Source organism: Teleopsis dalmanni, chromosome 2, assembly GCF_002237135.1.
Source record: "Teleopsis dalmanni isolate 2A chromosome 2, ASM223713v2, whole genome shotgun sequence".
Taxonomy (NCBI): domain Eukaryota; kingdom Metazoa; phylum Arthropoda; class Insecta; order Diptera; family Diopsidae; genus Teleopsis; species Teleopsis dalmanni.
This window is the reverse complement of record NC_051847.1, coordinates 1,438,509-1,465,957: the sequence shown is the minus strand read 5'-3', so window position 1 is coordinate 1,465,957 and position 27,449 is coordinate 1,438,509. Positions and strand designations below refer to the sequence as shown.

At 30.5% G+C, this 27,449-nt stretch overlaps 2 protein-coding genes across 3 annotated transcripts; one reads left to right on the top strand and one right to left on the bottom strand.

The window, feature by feature from the left end:
• Positions 1-7,514: 7,514 nt before the first annotated feature.
• LOC119678459 (probable 6-phosphogluconolactonase) lies at positions 7,515-8,823 on the top strand (the record flags this gene model as incomplete). The annotated part of the gene is made up of 4 exons (XM_038090295.1): positions 7,515-7,599; positions 7,712-7,774; positions 7,841-8,331; positions 8,389-8,823. Coding segments are annotated over 4 exons (753 nt in total), but the record flags the coding sequence as incomplete, so codon positions are not given.
• On the bottom strand, positions 8,658-25,820 carry LOC119678458 (sodium-dependent nutrient amino acid transporter 1-like). 2 transcript variants are annotated; one of them, XM_038090294.1, is made up of 8 exons: positions 25,779-25,820; positions 13,136-13,252; positions 12,801-13,071; positions 12,467-12,707; positions 10,015-10,285; positions 9,482-9,952; positions 9,140-9,416; positions 8,658-9,081 (listed from the first exon to the last, which is right to left on the bottom strand). In XM_038090294.1, the coding sequence occupies exons 2-8, from the start codon at positions 13,211-13,213 to the stop codon at positions 8,837-8,839; spliced, it is 1,854 nt and encodes a 617-aa protein (XP_037946222.1). In that variant the 5' UTR covers positions 13,214-13,252; positions 25,779-25,820; the 3' UTR covers positions 8,658-8,836. The 2 variants fall into 2 exon arrangements, with proteins under 2 accessions (XP_037946222.1, XP_037946221.1); XM_038090293.1 differs by lacking the exon at positions 12,467-12,707 and adding an exon at positions 10,380-10,650.
• Between the last annotated feature and the right edge of the window lie 1,629 nt (positions 25,821-27,449).

Below are 27,449 nucleotides of genomic sequence, written 5' to 3'. Positions count from 1 at the left end.
CGGTAGTGTTGTTTCCTAATCCCACAGTGTAGCCCAGTCGGTAACACTGAACCTAGCAACACAGCCCTATCGGTAATGTTGTTTCCTAATCCCACAGTGTAGCCCAGTCGGTAACACTGAACCTAGCAACACAGCCCTGTCGGTAGTGTTGTTTCATAATCCCACAGTGTAGCCCAGTCGGTAACACTGAACCTAGCAACACAGCCCTGTCGGTAGTGTTGTTTCCTAATCCCACAGTGTAGCCCAGTCGGTAACACTGAACCTAGCAACACAGCCCTGTCGGTAGTGTTGTCTCCTAGCCTACCTTTAGTCATTCTTTTGTGTTCTCTTATTTACAGGAGTTATATTAATTGTCCGTATTTATAATCACAATAAAATATCATTAGTACATAAGTATAACTATAAATATTGTAATAAATTTATTTTGAGAAAAATAATAAAAACCACGAAACTAACGAAAATAGCCCGTTTTTTAATTACGAGAAGATTCAGGGTTACAGAGAAAAAATATTCTTGTAACGACTCTGGGATCCGGCGAGCAAAACCCCGGCTTGAGAAAAAAAAGGTTCTTTACACCACAAAAATGTATTCGCGGTGAACATTTATGGAGATTAATTGCCGCTGTAACAATTGAGCGCTCAACAACAGGCCGTACACAAACATCCAATGCCGCGTAATGTTTTTGGCAAATGAGCAAATAAAAAATCTAACAGATGCTCAATAATATTCGCTCGGTACGAATTTAACATTAAACATTTTATCTAAATAATAATAAATACAAACCAGAAAAGATACACAAACTGTCAATAATTGCATTATAAATGAAACTTACAATTACTTCAATAAGTTTCATTCAACAAGCGGTGTTGTCCACAAATCAAAACGGAAGTGTTGCACGCCATGACAAGATAAGACACGTAGTACACAACTTCCTCTGTAAATATTTTCGCAATATGCGAATTTGCTGACTTGACTCACATAACCTTTCCATTGTGCCAACATGAACACACACACGCACTTGTAGATACTTTCAAATTGGAAGACTCGAAGTTGGCCTAATAATACAAACAATAAATATAAATCACAAACTTCATCACCTACGTACACTCACACATAACACCACTCAACAAAAGATGTTTAATTCCAAAAAATAAAACTCCTCCTAAATTGTGATCCATCCCAAGCAATGTCAATTAAACATGGAATCCCTTCAGTTGATACAATTAGGTTAAATAGTAAAGTTTATTGAAATTATGGTCGTCTGCTATTTCCATACATTTATGATCGAAATTTGAATATAATTGTAACTGCCAAAGCTAATAGTTCTTCAAATGAACCATCATAATCCACTTGAAGTTACCAGAAGTCATGAAATGAATGCACCTTGGTACATTCGAGGTGAAAACTTTCAATAAGAAGTGGCAGTCAAAGCTTTTGAGGAATAATATCATATTCCTTATTATATTCCTTCCTAATAATTTCTAATAATAATAAATTCCTAATAAATTTATTATAATATAATAATAATATCGAACTAATATCGATTGTTGTAATATAAATAAATTTGTAAATTTAATTAATTGGATTTTTGACTGATCATATAGCTGTCATAATCTATAGTCTTGGAATCCTTTTTTTTTATAAAGTTATTCATAAATAATTTTTTTTGGGACTGCAAGCACCAAGAATTGAACTCATACCCTGTCAAAAAATAATATCATATTATAATATTATTGTATATTATTATAGGAATAAGATTTAGTTACTATTTGCATGAGTAATGTACAATAGTATGAAAACCAAAGCAAGTAAGTTTTTAGAGCTCATAAGTAGTATTCGGGGATAAAATAACAACAATAATCTAATAATGTAAAAGACACATTAATTAATTAATTAATTCCTTTTCCACTATTTGGTTAATGATCACTCCTGCTTTTCTCCTATTCCATTCTACAACTATAGTCATTATGATCGACTGTATATATAAATACATATATACCAAAAAAAACTTCATTTTTACATTATTGATTTATAATATCGACCATAAGACAAATCAACTTTTTCTATTCTATATTTTATTACTAACAGACCTTTAAAGAAACAGATATATACATCAACATTTATGTATTGGGTTTTGTATTTAAACATCTCTCAAGCTATCTATCTGATAGAACTCAAACAGCTACAATAAACAATCAGTATTCAAGATCTAAATCCTTACTGACTATATTCTTAAATCGCTTTTTTTATACTACGTAAACGATATCTTTTGTAACTGTAAATATATCATTTCTAGTCATAGTGATTGTTTGAAAGATATTGAAACTCGATATTCATTTGTTCCGTCCTATGGGTAATTACTTATAACTTGTTGTTTAATGTTTATAGGATTGTTGTTCTTTGTATTTTATTCCTAGGATGGGTATTAGTTTGAATAGCTTCACACTAGTAACTTTTAAGAACTTAATAATTGTTGTTATGTAAAGTACTTTTTAAATATTAATTGCCTGGCAACTCTGGCCTGTCATTATTCTATATTCCTTTTGTAATTATTATTCATTATTCATTTTTAGTATAGTTAATAAAGCGAAGTAAAGAACATGTTAAAAATACATCGGACCGTGTTTCACTTTTGCTAAAAATATATAATAGGTTATGGGCCCAGCACGCTTCCACTGCGAAGTAAAAAGCACGTGCACATAAAAAGTAGATTTAATACGTGTATAAAAATGTCGGGAACGGTGATTCGAGTTGAACCGCTTAACGCGGAAAACTACGATACATGGAAATTACAAATGAAAGCTATTCTCATAAAAAACGATTTATGGTCATATGTCGAAGGTACTGCGTCGTGTCCAACGGGCGAAGCGGCTGCAAAATGGATCAGCTTTGATCAGAAAGCGTGTGCTGATATAATGTTATCAGTAAGTGCATCAGAATTAAGATTAATTGCAGAATGCACAAATTCAAACGAAATGTGGATGAAACTACAAGCCACATATTCATCAAAAGGGCCTGCGCGCAAGGCGACGTTGCTGAAAAAGGTTGCACTTTCGCGCATGAAGGAGGGTGAAAAGGTTAGAGAGCACCTCAACGATTTTTTTGAAGCCGTGGCAAAATTAAAGGAAATTGACGTCACCATCGGGGATGAGCTTCTGGCCATACTGCTCCTATATAGCCTACCCGACTCTTTTAATACTTTCCGGTGCGCGTTAGAAACGCGCGACGAGCTGCCAAAGCCAGACATACTTCGAGTGAAAATATTAGAAGAAGCTGAATCGCAAAGGACAAAAGAAGACAGACATAGTGATGAAAACTCTCTATACATAAATCGAAATAAAAGCCGAAACGCAAAACAAAACAAACGATACAGTGATTCTAAACGAAACAAACAATGTTTTAATTGTGGCAAAATCGGACATTTTGCACGTGAATGTAAAAATAAAGCAAAAGCTGAAAATAACACGCAATTGAAAAATTCGGAAAAACCTGTAAACAATAATTTTAGCTATCATGTTGAAGATGCATTTATTAGCTCAATAAAAGAAAATTATTGGTGCCTAGATAGTGGATGTACTGCCCATTTAAGTGCAAACCGTGAATATTTTACAGACTTTCAAAAATCGAATAAAGTGCTTAACTTAGCAAACGACAACACAACAAATATAAACGGCGTCGGTAAAATGAAAATAACTGTAGACGTATACGGTCGTGATAATAACATTGATCTTAAAGAAGTTCTATATGTCGAGGACTTGCGTACAAGTCTACTTTCTGTATGAAAAATAGTAGACAGCGGATATGAAGTGCATTTTCGCCCTTCAGATGCAATCGTATTGGACAAATATCAGAAGGTTATAACTCGAGCGAAAAGATGTGGAAATCTTTTTATTGTTGAAAATAAAAATCATTTTGCACAAGTTGCTGAAGAAAAATGCGACATTGAAAAGTGGCACCAGAAAATGGGCCACATAAATGAAAATGATCTTAAAAAATTGACTAGTAATAACCTAGGATTAAAATTAAATCCTAAACAAAAACTTCCGACTTGCGAAATTTGTATTAGTGAAAAACAAACACAAAAGTCATTTCCGTAAAGAAACTAGAACAAGTGATTTATTAGAGATCGTGCATAGTGATGTGTGCGGACCAATGAGAACAGCATCAAATTCGGATGCAAAATATTTCGTAACATTTATTGATGACAAATCACGCTATTGTCATGTATATTTTATAAAACAAAAATCCGATGTATTAAATGTATTTAAGCAATACAAAAGAGCAGTAGAAACATTTACGGGTAAACGAATTAAGGCTTTACAATCAGACAATGGTAGAGAATACGTTAATTCTGAATTTAATTTATTCTTGAGGAAATTTGGTATACAAAGACGCTTAACTGCTCAATATACACCGGAGCAAAATGGTATTGCTGAACGTAAAAACAGAACTCTAGTTGAAATGGCCCGTTGCATGATGAAACAAGCTGAAGTTCCGCCAAATTTTTGGGCAGAGGCCATAAATACAGCGTGCTATATTCGGAATAGGTGTCCTACAAAAGCATTGAACGGTGTAGTACCGCACAAGTTGTGGACTGGTAAAATGCCAACTATTGTACATTTTCAAGTATTTGGCTCTAAAGCATATGTCCTAAAAAAGGATAAGACTAGAGATAAATTCGATTCTAAGTCAGAACCTTACATGTTTGTTGGATATTCAAACGAAGCAAAAGCCTATCGGCTATGGTCACCTACAAAACGAAATATAACAATAAGCCGTGATGTCGTGTTCGTAAACAAAAATATCTATCATAATAAATACGAAAACATTTATATTAACAATGAAAATGACTGCCAAACAAATGATTATATCGATATTGCGTTCGAAAATTCTGAAAATCAGAAACCGTCGGTCAATCCGAAAATTGTAGAAAATACAGATACGCGAGAAGAAAACTCCATTCGTAGAAGAGGTCGTCCGAGACTTATTCGCACAAATTCACGCGGTAGGCCTCGAAAAGAATATTACACGTCAAATCGGAATGGTGAAGAATCATCCAACGAAGACGAAAATACAAGTTCAGTAAGAAAAATTACTGATAAAAACCATTCAGATGGTGAACCTGACAACAACGTTTTTGAAGATTGTGAAATGGCGTTTCTCACTACATATCAAACTCCAGTAACGATTTTGGAGGCACTTGAAAGCGATGAAACAAATTCCTGGTCAAAAGCGCTAGAAGACGAAATGGTGGCACAACTAAAGAATAAAACATGGGAAGTGGTCGAAAGACCGAAATCACGAAAAGTTATTGGGAATAGATTCGTGCTTCGAACTAAAGATGACGGAAAACAGAAAGTACGATTAGTAGCGAAGGGTTTTGCACAACGACCAGGTGAAGACTTTCATGATACGTTTTCTCCAGTCGCTCGTTCAACATCTATAAGACTACTTGCGGCACTGGCAGCAAAAATGGATTTGGAGATCCATCAGATGGATGTCATTACAGCATACCTAAATGGAGAGCTCGAAGAGAGTGTCTTCATGGAAATTCCCGATTATCTTATACCATTCCTAAACAAAGTTGTTTCATCAAAACCAGTGGGAAAAACTTCAACAATATTGTGTGGAAAAGTTAAAGAAACAGCGCAGCATTGGTTAAAGGCGATTAAATCAAGTAAGTCACCTGTATGTTTATTAAAGAAAGCTCTTTATGGACTCCGTCAGTCTGGGCTATCATGGTACATGAAATTGACAAAGAAACTACAGAATATGGGTCTAAGTGCAGTACAACAGGATCCTTGTGTATTCACTAAGCGAGAAGGCAACGACATTGTTTTGATGACAATATATGTAGATGATTTACTAATAGCGTCCAATAATAAGTTTCGTATAAAAGAAATAAAGGCTGCACTTGCGAATGATTTCGAAATGAAGGATTTGGGAATAGTAAGTAATTGTCTTGGCATCGAGTTTCATCAAAATTTAAGCAAGCATCAAGTTTTTCTTTCACAAGAGAAGTATGCAAAAAGCATCATTGAAAAGTTCAATATGAAAGACTGTAAACCAGTGAAGACTCCCATAGAATTGAACATTAAGTTAACGAAACCAACAAAAATTGATGAAGGTGTTATGAAGATGTATCCCTATCAAAGCTTGATAGGAGCATTAATGTACTTAGCTGTTACAACTCGACCTGATATTGCGTTTGCTGTAAACTTTCTTAGCCAGTTCAATTCAAATTATAACGTGGAACATTGGAAAGCAGCAAAACGAATTCTAAGATACCTTAAAGGTACAAGCAACTATGGTCTATTGTATGAGAAAAACAATGAAGAATTGTATGGTCTGGTTGACGCTGATTGGGGCGCTGACTTAAACGATAGACGTTCATATTCAGGGTATGCGTTCATTATATCAGGAGCAGCGATATGTTGGGAAGCTCGAAAGCAACGTACAGTAGCGCTTTCAAGCACTGAATCAGAATATATGGCCATATCTGAGGCCACAAAAGAAGCGTTATATCTAAAGGCAATCCTTGATGATGTTGGCATTACAAGTAAAACAATTGAAATCTTTAATGATAATCAAAGCGCTCAAAAATTAACGGAAAGCTTCAGGTATCATCCACGGACAAAGCACATTGATATTCGTTATCACTTTATTCGCAGCAAGGTTAACGACGGCACTGTTAAAATCAAATATATGCCAACAGAAGAAATGCCCGCAGACGTCCTTACCAAAGGACTCACTACAGAAAAGCATGTTAATTGCTTACGGAAATTAGGAATGAAATATTAAAGTCATATTTTATACATAATAAAAGCACTTTAAGAGGGGGTGTTGTTATGTAAAGTACTTTTTAAATATTAATTGCCTGGCAACTCTGGCCTGTCATTATTCTATATTCCTTTTGTAATTATTATTCATTATTCATTTTTAGTATAGTTAATAAAGCGAAGTAAAGAACATGTTAAAAATACATCGGACCGTGTTTCACTTTTGCTAAAAATATATAATAATAATTAATAACTTATTCTTTGCCAGTGAAATCTCTTCACCTTATCACCTCGTGACGAAAGATGTCTATCATGAAAAAAATCAAATTTTGAAATGATATTTAAATTAATTAAGAGCTAACTTTTTTATTCTATTATTCTATAGTATAAATATCATAATATATATAAATATTAAATTTCATCAAATAAATATATTTTCTTTTTAATGTCTTCTGTTTCAATAAAATTTTTTAAGTACGTTTTGTTATTATGATTATTAATGTTCTCATCATTGCAAATTATATTTCCTCTGATATTCTTTATTAATATAAATATTACGATATTGATAAAATTTTAAATTTTCGTTGTAACTGGCCACCTACCGCAATAACTGCAAAATGTCACAGCAAGATATGCGATTTGTATGGAAAAATTTGAAATTCCACCCATAAGTTTATTTCGCTGAGTTTGACGTTTCGTTGTTTTGATTCGCATTCACCAACTGCCAACTGCTAAACAGGGCTTCGCACAGCAGCTGATTTCATTGTCAGAGTTTACCATTTGTGTCAACCAGTTTGTTTACGAAAGTTTATAAAAACGCGTAAGTGAATTTGTAGTAATTTCCAATAATATTTTTTTTAAAAAAAGTATGCCCAAAATAATAAAAAAAATAGTTACTGGAGAAATTGATGTGATAAATGAACTTTCCATAGAAATTGAGAAACGTGCTTGTACCGCGATTGGTGCTAAAGGTATTTTTCGTTTGGGCTTATCTGGTACGTAACCTTGACCTTTTCGTAATGCATTTCAAATTGAATTATATTTTTCAATACATTTTAAAGGTGGTTCGATGGTGAAATATTTATGTGACGCTGTAACGAGCATTAAAACCGATTTAAGTAAATGGAAGTTTTTCTTTTGCGATGAACGTTTCGTTGACGTAACCAATGGGGAATCCACATTTGGCGCATACAAAAAGTCTCTAATAGCGAAGACAACATTATTGGAATCACAGTTCGTTTGCATTAACACTGATATTTCATTAGAAGAATGTGCTAAGGATTATGAAGAGAAAATTCTGAAGGAATTTCAATTAGAATATGGAAGTGTACCTGAATTTGACGTGTTATTGTTAGGAATGGGACCAGACGGCCATACATGTTCGCTATTTCCCAATCAAAATGCTTTGGTTGAAAAAGAGCGTTTAATAGCTCCGATAAGCAATTCTCCTAAACCACCTCCGCAGCGCATAACAATGACACTTCCACTAATAAACAACGCAAAATGCTGCATTTTTGCAATGACTGGTGCTGGAAAAGCCGATATAGTAAAAGTAAGTATATTTGATTTTTGGGTACGATATTTTCATTATATTTATGTATGTGTTCAGCGTGTTTTCGTGGACAATGAACCGCTTCCAGCTGGAATGGTAAATCCCAAACACGGTTGTCTCGTTTGCATTTTTGATAAAACTGCTGGCATTCATCTCAGTGATAGCAACTAATAAATTTGATTGCGAGTGGACCTACATTGGTTTTGGATTTTAAAATAAATTAAGTGTCTGCTGTAAAATGGGGCTTTTGGCAATACTAAAACGAATTTTTTATATTTAGTTATATTGAGGTATATGTTTGATTAAAGGAAACACATTTCAACATATACAAATTAATACCTGATTTTTATTAAATACTTTAATCTTTTACAATTACAAACTTAAGACTATATTTTATACAAGTAAACGTACATATCAACTAAGAAATGAAGTGCATTTTTAGCTTTTGGCAAGTATTCCTTTAACGTCGATTCAGTTAAATATTCGATTTGTGGAAGTGTATGACTTAGCCACATATGTTTTTCTTTATCGTACCGTAAATACTTGAATCCTTGGTTATAAAGGAATCATTGTCTCGTTCCTTCTTATACTGTTCTCGTAGTAAAGGATCAGATGGACCCCAGTTTGGCTTTGGACTAAAAGCTCCACGAATTTTTTCTGCTAAAGTTGTGCCAGGATCACGAATTATTGCAACACACATCCATATTGGTACCTGAAGCACACCCAACGAGGTGATGGTCCAACCAAGTGCTGTGAAAAAATTTTGTGTTTAATAAATATTGTAAAAACTGAATTCTTAAATACATACCGTACGCCCAAGTAGGATATGGCACATCATTGTAAGTCAACTGAGTATATGTGGCATAAAAGTAAATTAATATCATCGTCATAATCAAAGGAGTCACGACAGCCCAACATATACGCCAATACAGTCCGATTTTTCGATTCATCATAAATTCAGCATCTTTACATAAGCGGTCAACACCATAGACCCAACCTAAAACATAGAGTTCAATGATACCTAAAACTAAAGCAACCATAGAAGCCCCAAAATAGTCCACAAGTGTCAGAATGAATTGGCCACCCTATAAAGAAATAAAATTAATTGAATTTAAATTTAAAATTTCTGTTTTTGGTTTTTTATATTTACTGGAGTCACATAGGCTAAACCAATTATAAAACTAATAATTGCAATACCCAATGCACATTGCCATTGTTTAATTTTTGGAAAATGGTCTCGTATCGACGTGACTGTACAGGAAGTCATAGCAATAATGGATCCAATACCCAAAATAAATAACATCAAAAAGAACAATACTGCAAATATTTGGGGAACGTTTTTGAACTTCGAAATCGCATCAGGATACGAAATAAAGGCCAGTCCTGTGCCACCCTTCACAACACTTCCGATATCAGTAGTACCAATCTCATGAGCTAAGTTGCCAAGTATTCCAAAAATCGTAAAACCTGACAGCAACGAAGTACACGTGTCTAATGATGTGACAATAATAGCGTCTCGATGTACATTGTGGGTAAATTTATTGTAGGAGGCATACATTATGATATTGCCAAAGCAAACAGACAGCGAATAGAAGCACTGAGTTACAGCTGCGTACCAAACCTTCATACAATTAGAACAAATATTTATAAGTGGCTTTAGAGATTTGATTATCTAATGCATACCTTGGGATCTAAAATTTTACCCCAATTGGGTTTAATGAAATATATAATGCCATCGATAGAACCAGGTAGCGTTACTGCACGAATTAACAAAATACCCATAATCACATAAGGAAAAATGGCCAAGAAATACGAGGCTTTTCCAGAACTTTTAACTCCACGTATAATAACCAAATATATGCAAATCCATGCAATGATTAGTCCTAATACAAGTTCCCAATTCGGCAAGCCAATGCCATCATTAATACTATCTTTCTCGCGTAAAACTTCTTTGCTGTGTAAATAAGATTTATTTTAGAGATAAGTGTTAAAGATATGTTGTTGTTTTTTCTGTTTCATCAAACACCAGTACCAAATTCACCACTTACACAAAATAGAACTCCGAACTTGATATCATGCGTGTCCGTTCCGTTCTTGTTAAATTAAAATTACTCATAGAGAAGTTATTCATTTTTAAATACCGCAACAGCCAAGCTTTGGGCGAAGCATCAATGCAGTTTTCACCCCACTCCAGCCTGCAGTTTGCCCACGGCAGTGGATCCCAAAATGATACCACCAAATAGTAAGCAACTAAAGCTACTATCGAAGTGTAATACGTGAACAGTAAACTCACCATATATACTTGACCAATCCCAATGCCTTTAAAGTAATGAATTTATGTGTTATTAAAAAATGGTTTCATTTATTAATGAAAGCGAATTGGTTATTTTAGTCTAAGTTGCGATGGTAATAGCGGTGAGGATGAATGTGTATAGAACGATGCGGAAAAATTAAATACCACAAGAATGATTAGCGCATAAATCATTTTTTTAATAATACAACAATTCAATTTGTTAATAAATGATTTATATTATAATTACCAATGCAATTTGTTACTTGTTGTGAGATGAATCTATCAACAACGGATTAGTGTTTTGAATTTTTAAATAATGTAAGTCTAATTAATGGATATATGATTAGAAAGACAATATTCCTTGTCTACTTCGTAAAATTGCCAGTATGTTTTGTGAGCTACGTCCTGGAACAGCTATGTTGTACATTTATTGTATTATTTCATCGAAATTTTTTACTATACACTTTATATTGTAATTGAATTTAATTAATTTATTTAAAATTATGTGACGGTTTTTGTATATTTTATTGATTCGGCTCTCACATAAATCAATCACAATGGCGTTCTTTGGTCGTTTCCACATGTAAATACTCGACTTCCTATTAAAATTGTGTTATAATTTAACAATCAATAAGAAATTTGTTTCTGTATTTTGATTTACGTTTCTTTTGTAAATTACTTAAATTGCATCGATTGACGATTGTCTGGTGTAATCAATAAAAATGTTTCATCATATTATGATAATTTACGAAACAAGTATTACATGGAACGATACCTTCAATCATTAATACTTACTTCCTAAAGTATCGACAACTTGCAGCACATTCTTCCAAAACTTCAATTGTGAATTGATCTTATTATATGTCTTAATAAATCTGGCAATAGTTCACGGATATCTCTACACTTTTCTGTGTTCATATATGTATATAATATAATATATTTAATAATATATGATTTCTGTAGTAACTATTTCGTGTTAAAATGTGAGGAACTATAGCAGCAATACTAAATAGCTTACTAGAATAAAATATAATAGCTAAAAACAGGGTCCTGATTTTCCAATGGAACGAAGCATTATGACTATAATAGATCTTTTATGTCATAAACTCATCCTAATTGAACAGAAAACATCCAGCATTTGAAATAAAGTAAAGAATATCTCCCATCAGGGACATTCTTTTATCAAATATGAAGAGGACACCGTGCCTTGTTATGTTCCTGCTGGAAAAATTGAACCCTAAAAAAGGTAACTAGAAGTATGAAACTCTTCTATTTTATTACCTTAAATGGATCCATTTGTTAATAGCTAAAGCGTATTGATTGCTGCTTAACTATCTGTAAAGGCTTACCTAACTGAGTTGAAAAATTAGAAATGGCATCAACAATAAATTATAACCTTCTAAACATATTAGGCTTATGTAAATGATATGTTGTGTTTTCCTAAATATTATTTTTATTGTTAGGGGATTTGGCACTGCGACCGTCGGGTCTATTGTGCCCCCTTCTGGGCTTAGAGTAGGTCTTTAAACCCTGTTGCGTCAGTAAAAAGTAGTATAGAACCTAATTTACAGAGTTTTATTGCCTCTTCTGTAATAATATACATTCCTAGGAGCCCATTTCGTATGTGCCTAATACCATTTATATTACATTTAATTTCCATTAATAAGACACTTAATTTTATTATTTTTATGATCTTTCTTCCATGATTGCTATTATTAATGTAAATAAGTATAATTAATATAGAGTTAGTAAAAAATGTGCTAACTTTAGATATTGTATATTCATTTTGCTAAAATTAACCAGTGTACGTTAAACGAAACATGCAAAATAGAACAAACTTACAGGAAATACAGTTCAGCAGAAGACTTGGGCGTTTGACTATCTGTACTGTGAGTGAAATTTTGAAACGAATTATTATTTCCATTAGTGGATGCAATACACGCAGCATTCCATGACTCCTCACATATGGACCAAGGTAATATGGGTTTAAATGAATCAAATAGATATCGAACAGTCATGCCCATAATAGCAACATAGTATGTGGTCACAACGGATATGGATACAACTTGACCAACGCCAACGCCTTGCAAACATAACAATGATTATATGACACACATATAATGAAGTCATAACACAACGTGTCATTACAAACAATGCTTGAAGTTTTTGTACCTACCTCGCATCGCTGGACAAAAGTCATACACTTTCACTGAGCCACGACTGGAGAATTGACCGATTATCATTTCCAAATAGTAGATGGGCTTGCCAATCAGAAAGAGAACTATCAAATAAGGTATGAGAAAAGCACCTCCACCATTTTCCAAGGCAGTGAAGGGAAAACGCCAAACGTTACCCAATCCAACTGACATTGCGATGCAGGAGAGCAAAAATTCAATACCTTTTCCCCAGGTATCACGTTCTTTTGCAGGTTTAACTTTAATTGCGGGCTAAGGTGTCATAAATTTTTGGTAAATTTATTTATTTACTACTTCAATCGAATATTCTACTTACTGTTGTTTGAGTATTTGTGTCATTGGGTGTTTCTCCGTCATCACCAATGAAGGCAGGATTTTGATGTTGAGTTGCCATATTTAAAAGTATTTCTTTCTCGATAAGTTAATCAAATGACTGCAAGTATAATTATAATTTTTATGATATTAACAAATTATCAACAATTTTACTCGAATATATAAAAAATTATATTTTTATTTTAATACCAATGCCAGACTTTATGAGTGATTATGTAAATTAAAATCAATAAGTCTCTAGTAGCTAATTTAGGTTTTTATTTTAAATTTATCTAAATTGGATAATAATTAGTAAAAACGATAAAATCATTAACCAGAAAGGAAGAAACGTTATTTCTTCATACTAATAATAATTTGATAGAAACGAAGTTTTTTTCATGCCCAATCGACTGAGCTAGTGAAAGAACGCGCTCTCTGTCCATTAAGGACTTTCTTCAGGCTAACATCGCTCCACAAATATCTGTACTAATGTAAAAGTTCTATCTGTCTAGAAAATAATATAACTTAACTGCACGTGTTATATATATTAGTAACTATATTTATCCTGAGTCAATAAAAGGACAGTATAACACGAGTTCGTGATTTCAAGAAAGAACATTATAGTTATCATTAAGCAAATAGAATATTTACAAAAACATCTAATAATATCGCAGGCTTTCACTTTCACTTGAAACTATTCGCCTCTCTTAGTTATTTGTTTATTTATATTAATAAATATAAAAAGTTTCTCCACCGATTGCTTTACAGATGGGTTATCTGCATAAAGTAGATTTGAGAATTTCATTTGGAAATACACATTTATATTTACGAAACACTTAGTTATTGGTAAATATTATTTATTTAACAAAAATATGTTTATAAAAATAAAGAAAGTAAAATAAAACATAAGAATAATAATTAAGGTAGAGGTAAAATGCAATTCTTGAGTCATGTTTAAGCAAACTCATTATTGTGGTTATCTCCAAAAAAAAAAACAGTTAAATAAATAATTCGAAGCTTAAATAAATATTTCATTTGTGAACTGATGAACCTTTTGAATTATTCATATTGAATTATATTGGGTTTAAATATCATAAACTTGCAATTTAATAATAACCGCTGTTGCTATAAAGAAACATTTGGAATTCACCATTAATGGTATACGCATCAGTATATTTGATATCCAAACCCCTCGCCTAATACAGTAATTACGCAAGTATATTAACTAATTCTTTTAGCTTTAAGCTTGTATAGTAAATCTCGTATTTCTTCGATTCTTCCAATACTAATTGAAGTATAACATATATTAACTCTACCATCCATATGATTGGCAAATGTGCTCTGCGGAATGTCGAGTATTGCAACTATAGTCTTGGCTTATACTAAACTGCTTGGTTCTTTAAGTAAGCATCATTGGATGAAGTCATAACTGAAATAAGATCTTGGTCTCACATATGTTACTTTTATTCGGTTATTTTTAAAGGTCAGCATGGCAGTGTATTCTTACTATATAGCATTTGCGAACATCTTTTTTCTACAAAAAGAAAGAAAGATTTAGTTTCCTCTTCTCTTTCTGTTATAGATGAAGTGAATAAGTTCATTTAAGTGTCTGTTAAACAGTATAATAACATTTCTCTATAATTTCAACCAATAAAGCTAAAAAATAGTTGCATAACATCATATTAGTTCCAGAACTCTCCTAGATACTAAAGCAATGAATACCATATATCAACTTTTGAATCGAATTCGAACATAATTTTTTATTGATAATTTATATATTTAATTAATCTCTCTTCAGTTGCTGAGCAGTTGAGCGATTCATCATTCATTCATTAGTCTCAGACTCTAATAAGATCCAAACCATCATCCAGTGCCAATCTATGATTGTGAACAGCGACACACGAATATGGAATGTGATATGTTCGCATGGAGTTATTTGAATTATGTAAACATTGGATGACAGTAACTGAGATAGCAATGATGATGATGATAATAATGATGAGATGATGGCGTTGTTGGCGATGACGGTCATGGCCAAATGTACAATAATTTTATTGCTGTTTTTTTCTCAAAACTCAATATAACGCTATAAAAGAGTCCAAACTTGAAATCACTGAAAGTGGTATCCAGTCGAAACCAGTTATGGTTGTCCACGTGATTGACATAGTTTTGGAACCAAGTGTAAAAATAAAACAAAAAATTATTTGTTGCAGTTCGCAATTTCCAAGCAATGTAAGTGCATTTTTTGCAGTTTGATTAGTTAAACATTAAAATATTATTTTGCTTGAAAAAAAGTACAAATTCATCTTCAACTTTAAACAAATAGATCAACAATAAAAAAGGAAGATATACAGATATCTATTGGTATTTTAGCCTGAAGCTTATTTTTTAACATTGATCAGTGAGATTTAACTATTTACGTGAATTTAGTAATATTTGTAGCCATAAAAAAGATTTATTTTCTCAATTTGTTCATATTTGGAAAAATTTTAATTATTTCGAAATAAAAAGCATTATTATGTGTACTGATCGATTTGGACTGACAAATTTGCCAGTAATTTTTTTATTGATACAGTTAGTTGAGGTCTAAATACCGAATTATGTGCTTTGAATTCACAAGCTTGGACCACGATTATTAATTACATTAAGACCGAAAAGTTTTCGGAAATTCTCATTTAAAATTCGCGCGCTGTATATTTTTCGATATTTTAAGTTTATGTAGTTTGGCAGCAATTAAGGACAATTACTATGCAAAAAATGAGAGCGATCTGTCAGACAGTTCGTTTACGGCAGCTGTTGAAACCAGTTCACCTCAGTAGTGCGTTGCGAAAAAAACAATGGAAAAAAATATTGAACAAAGAGTTTGCATCAAATTTTGTGTTTCGAACGAAATTTCGTGTGCAGAATCGTTGCGAATGCTACAAAAGGCTTATGGGGAATCAGTTTTATCGAAAACTCAAGTTTATGAGTGGTACAAAGCCTTTCAGGACGGTCGTACGACCGTCGAAGACATTTCGCAACGCACTACTGAGGTGAACTGGTTACAACAGCTGCCGTAAACGAACTGTCTGACAGATCGCGCTCATTTTTGGCATAGTAAATAAGGACAGTGCTGCCAAACTACATAAACTTAAAATATCGAAAAATATACAGCGCGCGAATTTTAAATGAGAATTTCCGAAAACTTTTCAGTCTTAATGTAAAATTAAAAAAATATACAGAAAATAATAATAAAAGATTCCTTCTTTAGAAGGATTCCTTTTTTAAAATGCAATAGAAAATTTCTTTTTAATTATAGTTAGGATACATTGTATTATGCCTTTTCTGATTGGGCTTCAGGATGCACTAAACCCAAAAAAAAGTTTGTAGATTGTAATAAAAAATATGAATATAATATTTAAGATTTATACATAAATATATTTATATATAATTTATATAAAAATACAAATAAAATTTAAATTTGTTTACTATTAATATAAATAATTACATTATTAAAATAGTAATAATTAATTAATAAAAAAATAATAATATAATTAAATAATTAAAAAAAATAATTAAAATCTAAGTGAATAACACTAAAATACCGTTTCGAAAGTATCTCAAATAAACGTTTAAAATCGAGACAGAACCTAGGAATTCAAACTAATTTTGTGGAAAAATACTTAAAATAATTTCTAAGCACGTAAATATTAATTGAAATTTTTTTTCGATTTGTTAATACAAATTCATTTAGTCTTTAAAGTAAAATTAAAATATAACAAATAAATATCATGTTAACTAAATTAAAAATATTGTTTAGCCGCTAATAAAGCTGCTCAGCAGACAACTTCCTGCCTTCATTTCCGTAAGTTCTCGTTGCCTTAAGCGGTTGTTGTTACGTGAGAAGTGAAAGTATTTCCATAATAAATATTAATCTTTTAAAATGTTTATGAACTATTAAAAAATGCTGTTATCATTGTTTATGTTTTTCTCTATAGTAAATAGAATAATTGTTAGTAAATTACATGTTTACTAGCTCATTTAGCAATAAAGTTCAAGTTCGGTTTCAAAATACGAATTACATATACACTAAAAAATTATAAACTTATATAAATATAATTAATGAAACTATTTTATTAGATTAATAGAAAAGAAAGTTATAATGAATTTTTTCTGACATCAAAAACCGTTAAATCGAGATCATATACTTTACTTATAATAAACACTAAATATTACAGAGTTATCCATTGTGTGGTTTCAAAAGTAAGCGTAAATCCAGCATGTTTGTGATGGAGATTTTTGAGATCGAATTCTTTTTTCAATATACATATAGTTCAAAGCTTGCCATTACGTGTAAAACTTAACATATCCAAATATTTTCCATGGGACAAGTTTCAAAGTGTCAGGAGGTTGAAGATTGCCCTATGCGTGCCTGTCCTATGCCTATATACCAATGGAAATTTGAGACTTATCACCAAAAAAAATTTGATGCGAAAAATCTTTAACATTCTTATATTAACTTTTTTTAATTTTAAAATGTGCGGCGTTTATTCAACAATATGTATATATGTATATATTCTATATTATATTCAGTCGTTGGATGTCATAGTGTATGTCATTGGAACAATGCTACAAATTTACTTTGGAGTTTCGTATTTTGAATTTGTATCTGAACATTTTTGACTTTCCTACGAAAGCATAATCGAAATAAGAACAACTAACAAAATTCATATATACAATGTGCATCTCTATATCTAAAATTCTTCTTAGTATTGAAATTTAGATAAATATGAGTGAAAAGCGTTTATAATTTTCAGTGTCAACTAGTGGATAAAACGAAACTTACATAACGTTTAAATAAAAAAAGATAAAGGCAGTTAACCTTGGTTATATTTTATTTGTTAAAAATTAATAAACTTCTCATATAGCAAGTTGTATTATAAATTGTTTAATAATCTATTAATATTCATAGAATATTTACAAACAATAACCATAATTTAATTACAATATTTTATAAAACATACTCCTCCAAAATATATTCTTAATGCTCCACAATAGTAACTCGTAAGAAACAGGCTCTTTATCATATACAAGATTTTTCCTTTCGCTTATTGTTATGCTCAACACGTTTATGGGGCATCCCCTTCTCCGTAATCGTACTTAGAAATTCACTTAACATTCAAAGTTTGTTCGCCCACGTATCTCTCATTTATTGTTGAAAATTTTTTTCAACAAAATTAATAACAATTTGCGAACATTTTTAAAAAGGTAATAAAATATATAAATTATAAGTAAATGAAACTAAAATTCACCCGCATAGATTAAAAATGCATATTAGAAATGCTTTGCGATTTCTACTTATTTCAATAGAGAAATTGTTTGTTAAGCATTGATTAAATATGGTTTTATTTTAGGTGTTACACTAATACGCCCTTCAAAGACGTGATTACCACCCAATGTTCTTGAACAGCTGAACCATAAGAACTGGCGCAACGTACTTACGGATACACTAGGAAGAGAATATAACTGGGCAAAAACATATTTTTATAAAAAAAATTATTTAAGATTTAGTTTCACACTTTCCTATTGATTGCTTGGATGCAAAATACAGTTCCGACTGCAAAAGTAACATTTAAAAAACTCTAATTAATATAATATGGACGTATGAAGCAGAAACAGAAATTCTCTACATAGAACCAGAAAAGCAAACATTATTCCATTGAAATTCCACTAAAATAACCAATAAAGTACTGTTCAAATATCTATTATTCCATCAAATCTGCATCTGTTATTGCTTAATCACACGGCCTGAATACTTACATACTTCTGCCATTGAGAGATAAGCCCTCTTTTTAGTCTTCCGTCAGTCTCCACTTGACTTCATCTAGGGAACCCTTAGTATTTATTGAGATTAATATTTATAGAAAGACATCATAGTATCGCTGCAAATGCTGTAAGGTACTGATTTTTGAACGTGACTCAAACATTTATTTCAATAGTTATTGATTTATGCATGAAATTTATTATTATTTTGATGATTAATAGTTTTAAACGGTTAAAAATACATATATTTAACTTTTGTAATAGTTAAAAAAACCCTAATAAATAACTTTTGTTTTAATGTAAAGAGTAGAAAAAGTGGAGAGGTTTTTATTGTAAGTTGATACCTTCGTAAATAAACATTTGACTTAAGATACAAAAATTCATTGAATTTCTTCAAGATATTGTATTACTCACATTTATTTTTGAAATCTATTGGTATATTTCTAGCATCTGAACTTAATTCAGACGATTCAGTGCCTGGGAGAATGTATTGGTAGCAGCTGGAATTCGATAATCGTTAATATTCCATAATGCTGCTCCCGACTGTATAAATTTTGTGACGATTTGGTGTAAGAATAGTCTACAATAGAAAGTTTTTGTAAGGCTCGTTTTATATTTTTCCTTGCTTAGTTTTTAAGACATTTCGTGACAGTCGTGCTAAATATTGACCGTCTTTTGGTTTAGTCAAAAAACTTCTGATGTTAATGTAATACTGAATATGTTGATGGCTATATATCTATAAAATTTGAAGAGTAGTCACATATGTAGACTGAAATAATATCATTATGTCTTCACAAATTTTCAATTCGTTATTCGAAACAATGTCTATTCTATATCAATTATACGGTATTAATTATATTATGCATAAAATAGGCAATAGAACCACACAACTGATTTAGGTATTGAAGTTAAGGCATTTAACGTAATTATTTCACATTTTTTAGAGCTTTAAATTTTTACTACTAACTATTGGAATTGTTGGAATACAAAGCAATTATTATAAACACGCCGTGAATATATGAACAAGTCATTGAAATAAAAAAGCTATAGAATATTTGCTGTCGAACCAGCCAATCGTTAAAAGTTATTAATTATTACAAAAAATTAATAAATTTAATATAACACATTGAATTATTAAATATGAAGTTGTTGTAAAAACTTTTAATGGTCAATTAATTATATTGATAAATGTAACTTGTTAAAAGATTATATGAACTTTAATTGATTAGAAGTTAATAATAATAGATACAGAAGGTCTGGATGAATGTTCGAACTTAAAATCTTTGATGTATATCGTATACCACTCTCTTTGAAACCGTACTGCTTGTAAGTACAGAAGAAAATAAAACATTTTGTTAAAACAAAAATGCTATAATCCGCGAAATTTGAATAATTTAGACACTTAGGTGTTCTCCAGAATGCTTGGTTCTCTCCAGAGTACTGCAACAGCATATTGGAATAATAATAATATATTGTAACTTTCTTAAACGCATTGAGAAGAGTATTCGCACTTCTAATCAAACTTTTCTTGTTCAGAATCTGTGTTCTAATTACCAGTATTTAATAATTTAATATTTAATAACAGAAGTTTTTTATAAGCGTATTACGGAAATTCGAAACATGTGTAAACATTTTTTGAATGTTTTTAAGTTTAGTTTGAGTTTTCATCTACACATCAGTCCATCCAAGTAAACACGAAATAAGTGACCTCATTGAAATACATAGGGAAGACATTCATTCAACATCGGTTAGGAAGAATATATCAGTTATATACCTCTACATCAATTTGCTTCGACTGGCATCTGGTATCTTTTAAATACACAAAACATAACCTTGATTTTTTTAATTAAAAATTGTTTATTGTGACACTTAATTTGTTATTAGTTTGTTTTTGGCATCATTATAAACCTGAACTGGATTTTTTTATGAGTCACGGTGTATTAAACTTTTTAAAAATTCAGCTCGTGTTCAAATTATGCAAAAATTCTACGTCAAACTCAGAATTTAAGCGGTTCAAAGAAAATCCAATAAAATCACTTAATATCAGTACTTTTTTCAAAACGATTGAGATTGGGGCTACTTAAGCAATGAAGATGTGCTTATAAAATCCCAAAATATACAGATAATTATTTTGGACAAAGGTAAAACCCGTTTTTGGTTGTAAAGTTATTTTTATAAAAATTTCGACAAAGTTTTTATTGTATTTTGTATTAAAACATCCTTTTATGCAATAATTGACTCATTAAATAACTAAATGAAACCGGTAACCGGTAGGAGATTATTGGAAATTTAAAGATTAACATTACAAGTAATCAATTATAATAATGATAAATAAATTCACATATTCAAATTAATCAATAGACAGTAGAAAATTAATTGAAAAATGAACCACACGTTCATTAAAAATGCATATATTACTTTATATTGGAAATAACATTCTGTTTACTTTTATAGCCAAAGATTAAAAAAGATATAACTAAGTAAGAAAAAACATTTTTTTATTGTGATTTAAAATTAATGTAATGTGATATTTTTAACAATTTTTTTTAATTACTTATACATAATCATCTTTCAATACAGGAAAGGTACATATAATTAATTTATTAGAAAATTGATCGTCCAATGTATCTAAAAATGAAGGCTCAAAATGGTTCAAATTGCAATTATACAATTATCCATCTACACACTTGAAACAGCGGAACCGTTCCTGAAATGTTTCTTTACAGAACAGTTAAATACATGATGTTTCAAAGTATCAATGATACACAAACATCTGTACAGAAGCTAGTCTCTTTTAAATAGGAAAAGGTCGAGCTGTCAAATTAAATTGCTTCTAGTATCTCTACGGAACAAAATGGTAGATTTGGTAACAGGTCACTGCGGGCGTCGAAATTATGCTGGAAAACTAAATATTCCCTTCAATGATGGGTGTGCAAATTTTGAGGAAGATGAACAAACTGCTTCATCCGCTTTATCATCTTTGTCTCCTGATATCTCTACGAAACAAAATGATGGAATTGGTAACAGGTCACTGTGAGTATCGAAATTATGCTGGAAAACTAAATATTCCCTTCAATGATGGGTGTGCAAATTAGGAGGAAGATGAATTGAGAAGTAATTTAATTGAATATTTCACGAAATAGTTTTCATTTAATTTCCCTGCAACTTCTTGCAAATGCGGCATAAGATTCATAAAAATTTGACAAGTATTTAGAGAAAAAACTTGTAAAAATCTTTATTGATAAGCAAGAAGTTTAACAAATTTAATTTTTGTTTAATTATTGTAGGTGTTGTCAAACGACATTATTAACAAATTAAGCAGTAAAATTTTTTAACGACTTTAATTAGCGCTTTTATTTGTAAAAAATATAGCAAATACCTTCACAGCTAAACAGCAACAATGTTCGTGCTATTTATCCAAGTGTGAATTAATAAAAATTTATCTTATTAGCTTATAATAAATTCATATTCATAAATTAATAAAACAAATTAAAGAAAATATAATGATATTTGAAAGTTTACTCATTTTACACAAATATTCAAATAATTTTACGGCCTGAGTCATGTCCCGTCTTGGAATGGCTTTGAAATTTGTGTATAAACTTGGATTTTAGGTAGTAAAATGGCATTAGGTAGAGGCAATGACAGTAAACACAATGGCAATATAAGATTTACAAAAAATTTTCAAAGAATAACAAAGCTATATACTTTTAAATTACATTACATTTTTCATTGCTTCATACACCGTGAAGAATATTAACGAGCATGTACCTCATTTGATTTGAGGTGGCAGTTGCTAACTAAAAGATAATATATCACATCAAACATTTAACTTTATAATCTTCTTATTGTGTCTGCATAATAAAGTGTCACGTGTTAACAAAAATGATGACATTATAGAAATTTTAGAATGAGATGTTGCTAACATATTGAAAACCCCTCCTAATCTACTCTATATATTAACATAGTGCAAAAATTATTTATGATACACATATCCCACTTGTACATCATTGGGATGATCCAACTTGTAATATTTCATATACAATAAAAGCAACTTTTTACTTATAATGTAACGATACATTTTTCCTCTGATTTTATTTTGCTCATCAATATCAATACCGGGTACAGATACATTCCTTGTATACAGTTTAAACATCTTAAAACGTTACATACAATGTTTTTAATCAAATCCAACCTCCCCTACATATGATCGATTTAATAGCACTGACCTAGGTATATATGTATAATCAGTTATTATCTATCATGAACTAATAATTATCACATCTGGCCTTAAATTTTAAAATATACTTTGTCAAGGAAGAGTTTAAATTTAGTTCCGATTTCAGTAATGAAGTCTTTAAGCTTCTTGAAAAAAGTTTACAGTATCGCTTTGTGCAACATCCGGACAAAGCTTTTTCTTATGCAAGTATGTAGCTCGTTATATTCACTACCATACCCTTAACTAGGAAAATTGGTGATTTTGGTATTCCATAATGCAGTTCTAGAGTGGTAAAATTATAATCTTATGTGAACTTTGTTTCTGCTGCTTTGGGTTCGTAAGCTTATAAGTTTGTACTAACTCGGTTCCGCCGTTTTTTAGTAATTTAGCTACAAGGCATACTTGCGACTTCATTTCTGAAGAAGTAAGACTTAAAATTATTTTTCTTAACAAAGTATTAGAGTGCTTATAATAATAAAGAAATTTATTAAAGAAAAGGATAAGGGATAGAATAGTATATATACAGGGTTTTAGCTGCTAGCAAAAGACAGTGCTGTGACCACATTTGATCTTTTGTACGGCTAACTGACCGTAATTGAACGCGACACTTTGTTGTCGAATGAAAGCCAGAATGTTAGTTGTTGAGAAGCTCCTAATACCAGACTGGATTAGAAACTAGCAGCCAAGTGATATCTTTTTGGTGGAGATCAAATCCGAACAGTCACAAAATATATGACTGGAAGTCTTATCCACTTCCACGCCGAGTAAACATTCCATTTGCTATAATTTCTATACTTTCTATAAAGCATAGTAATTATTTAATTTGTACAAAACTTTGTTTATCATGTTCTGATTATTTAAATATAAATTCATTAGTTGTTGTGCTATTATTTCTATATCTAAATACTCTAATATGGTATTAAAAATTATTAGTCTTTTTGCTTGTCCCAGATCTACTTTGAAAACCGTGATATATGAGTTGGTGATTTGCATTAATTATTTTTTCGTGAAATTATAACGTTCAATGGATTTTCATTTGAAAATCTCTTAATTACTGCATTGATAAAATCGCAGTTCATTGTATCACAACGTCATCAATTTCTCAAATCCTCGTTTAATATTCAAAAACGTGATTGAAGTGAAGCCAAAAGTTTCCACTAACTGCTACGAAATAATTACAACAACAACCCACAGCTTATCGTATCGCATCGTGAACACTCGCACCCGTTACAGGCAGACGTGAAGAGATGACAAAAGCAAAACAAAATTACGCATACGTCACGTTAAACCTTATAAATCTCGTTACCTTAAAAGTTTAATGGAACGAATGCGCGGGCTGTGGTTGCGATTGCCAAATGAGCTGCAAACCAAAACAAAAGCAGTGGACAAAATAAAAAAGGAAACAAAATAAACAAAAAATATGAAACAAAAACAATGAAAAACAAATAAAAGACAAAACAAAACAAACGGCAACAGGTTAAAGCCACGGACAAGTTTGCTATTTAAAATTAAGAAGAATATTTTCGTTGTTAGTTGTTGTTGTTGTTGTCTTTTGCATAATTATTTTTGTTTAATGTAAAAATGAAAAAAAACATCGAAACAAGCTTGAAGTTACTACTTTTGTTACTTAATCTATGTGCTGAGTCAGCAAAGGTTGCTGAGCTGCCTATTTATCTTGCTAGAGTTTGTTGGAAAATAGTCACTTGGAGCTAAGGCGATTAATGCAGGAAACATAAAGTTAGACATAAATTATCTAGTACTTTCTGGTTATGTGACTGAATGTTCTGTTGTGGCATAACTCAAATATGTTTATAAAATCTGGTTGTTATTAAGATGTTGCTTACAGATACGGATTCTAATACTCAATAAAAATGGCAGTATAACAAATTAATTTTAAATGATATTAAGTAGACTGATTAATTAAACTAAATTATAAAATTAAATTAATTGAAATAAAATTCATAAATAGTTCTTAAAGTGTTTCATAAAAAATAATTTGCTTTTAATGTTTATAGATAATTTGAATGATATGACTTTTTGTATTTACATTACATTTACATATTCACATTTTTTCATACACTATTTTTATGGCTAATATTGTTAGATATTAGATTTTTAACTGTTCTAAATTTTCCATTGAAAATTCTTGTAAATAATTTAAACTAATTTAAGTTCACGTTATTGTGAAATAAATTCTTTTTCGTAAACAATACCATACTTGCTTTATATAGAACTCTTTGCACTAAGTTTAAAGCATGTGAGAATTATACGAAAATATAATATATTATATTAAAAATGACTATAAGATCATTAATGTGCAAAAATATTTTTTATTACTTTCATGCACACAATGAATTACAACATATAATTTTTTTCTTTTATTATTTTGGTAAAATATTTTTTTGAAACCAAAATAACCTTTGAAATTTAATTGCTTATATATTTTACTCTTTGCATTTATTTTACTTTTACGAATGCATAAATTTATTTGTTATTTGCAAATTTTGGTTTAAAGATGAATCTGGTTGGAACCACTTTTAGCCAAATTTATCCGTACGTTTTGTAAGAATGCTTTAAGGCAAATTAAAATAAAACAAAAATAAAAAATTCAAAAATTATGTTTTACCTTTTACAACTATTTGTTTTGTTTTGTTTTGTTCGATTTAATAAAATCTTATTTTCTTTAAATTAAGTTTAAAAAATATCACAGCACTAAAATATTTAATAGATTTATTTTAAAAAAACAATTTTTTATTAATATTTTCTATATATTCACATTCTTCAATGATCATTGTACAATAAAGTTATTTAAATGCAGCTAAGCTAATGCATAAAAAGTTGACACAGTCAACTGTCTTAAATATTAACTTTTGTTAATTATTACAATTGTTTAAAAGCACGATATAATCTGTTCCATTTATTTAAGTTTCCGTTTCATTATTGAATCACGTCCCACACGGTTGAAGCACAAAACTTAACTGAGCCAACTTTTTTGCGGTAACAGTTACAAAAGCTTCGAGCCAAAGATCAAGCAGTTACTGATCAGTTAATAATATGTAGAGTTGCCAGCTGGATAGCAATTTCAAAAGACTTCAAAATATTTATACAATATTTACTATTTCTCACACTTAAGTTTGATTGAAATTACGAATAATATATATAAGCTGTGGTCTCAACTACTTAATACGTAAAGCACATAGAACATACATATAATAATGATCAGTATTCAGCTGATATATAATATGAACATCTTATATCAATAGTAGCATTAAAATAGTAAACTATTGATACAATACTTATACTATACTATACTTATACTTATGCTATACTACTTGCTTTAAAATAATTTTAAATCCAATACTATAAACATTTAAAATTAACATGCTGAGATCTAATAAAATTACGAATATGAATATATTGACTGCTCAAGATCTAAACAATGAAAAGAAATATGCATCACATGTCAAATATATTCGTATAGATAAAAGTTTCTCCCAAATTCTTATAGTTTTACTATTTGTCATATAAAGCTTCTAATTACCTGTCAAGTAAAGTTTTCACATCAAAAAGCAAGATTAATAATTATAGTTCAGTACAATAGTGCTCATATCTTCAATATACGAGAGTATATACGACAAAATTCTATGAATTTCGAATGAGTGGTATAAATCTCGATTGGAAACCCAAATCTAACTAATCTGGAAAGGTCACCATGACTACCCATCCCTAAGCTTTAATGTATGCACGCGGTTGTCAGAGGTTATTTTAAGAAAAAGATGAAATTCCTATTAGTACAACAGTATTTTCAATAAAGTTTTTTTTATTATAAGAGAGTTGAGTTTCAATTGTATAGTGCACAAATGCCTTTTTTAATTATAATTTTTAAAAGATTTAATATTTCACATAACTAATAAAAATAATACACAAAACATTGTATCCCACTAAAGCTTTTCACTGTAAACTGAGACTGACAGTTTGAAAGATATTGTAACTACAAAATTTAAAAAATTTTATTAATTATTTTGCATAATTTTAAGAACACCTACAAATATTAATTAAATAAAAAAAAAAGTTTTATACGTTTATTTTATACTTACATTTAAATGTACTTTTTTCGGTTAAATATCCAATTGGTGTAAATTATTAGGCAGTCTAGTCTAAAACTTATGTGTATCTATTGCTTATTTATCTATGAGCCTTAAGCTTACTAATTGTTAAAATCAAAGTGCAAAAGGAAATATTGATTCTCTGAGAACTCTTAAAATGCTATCTTAATAGGTGTGGAAATATCGAGTTT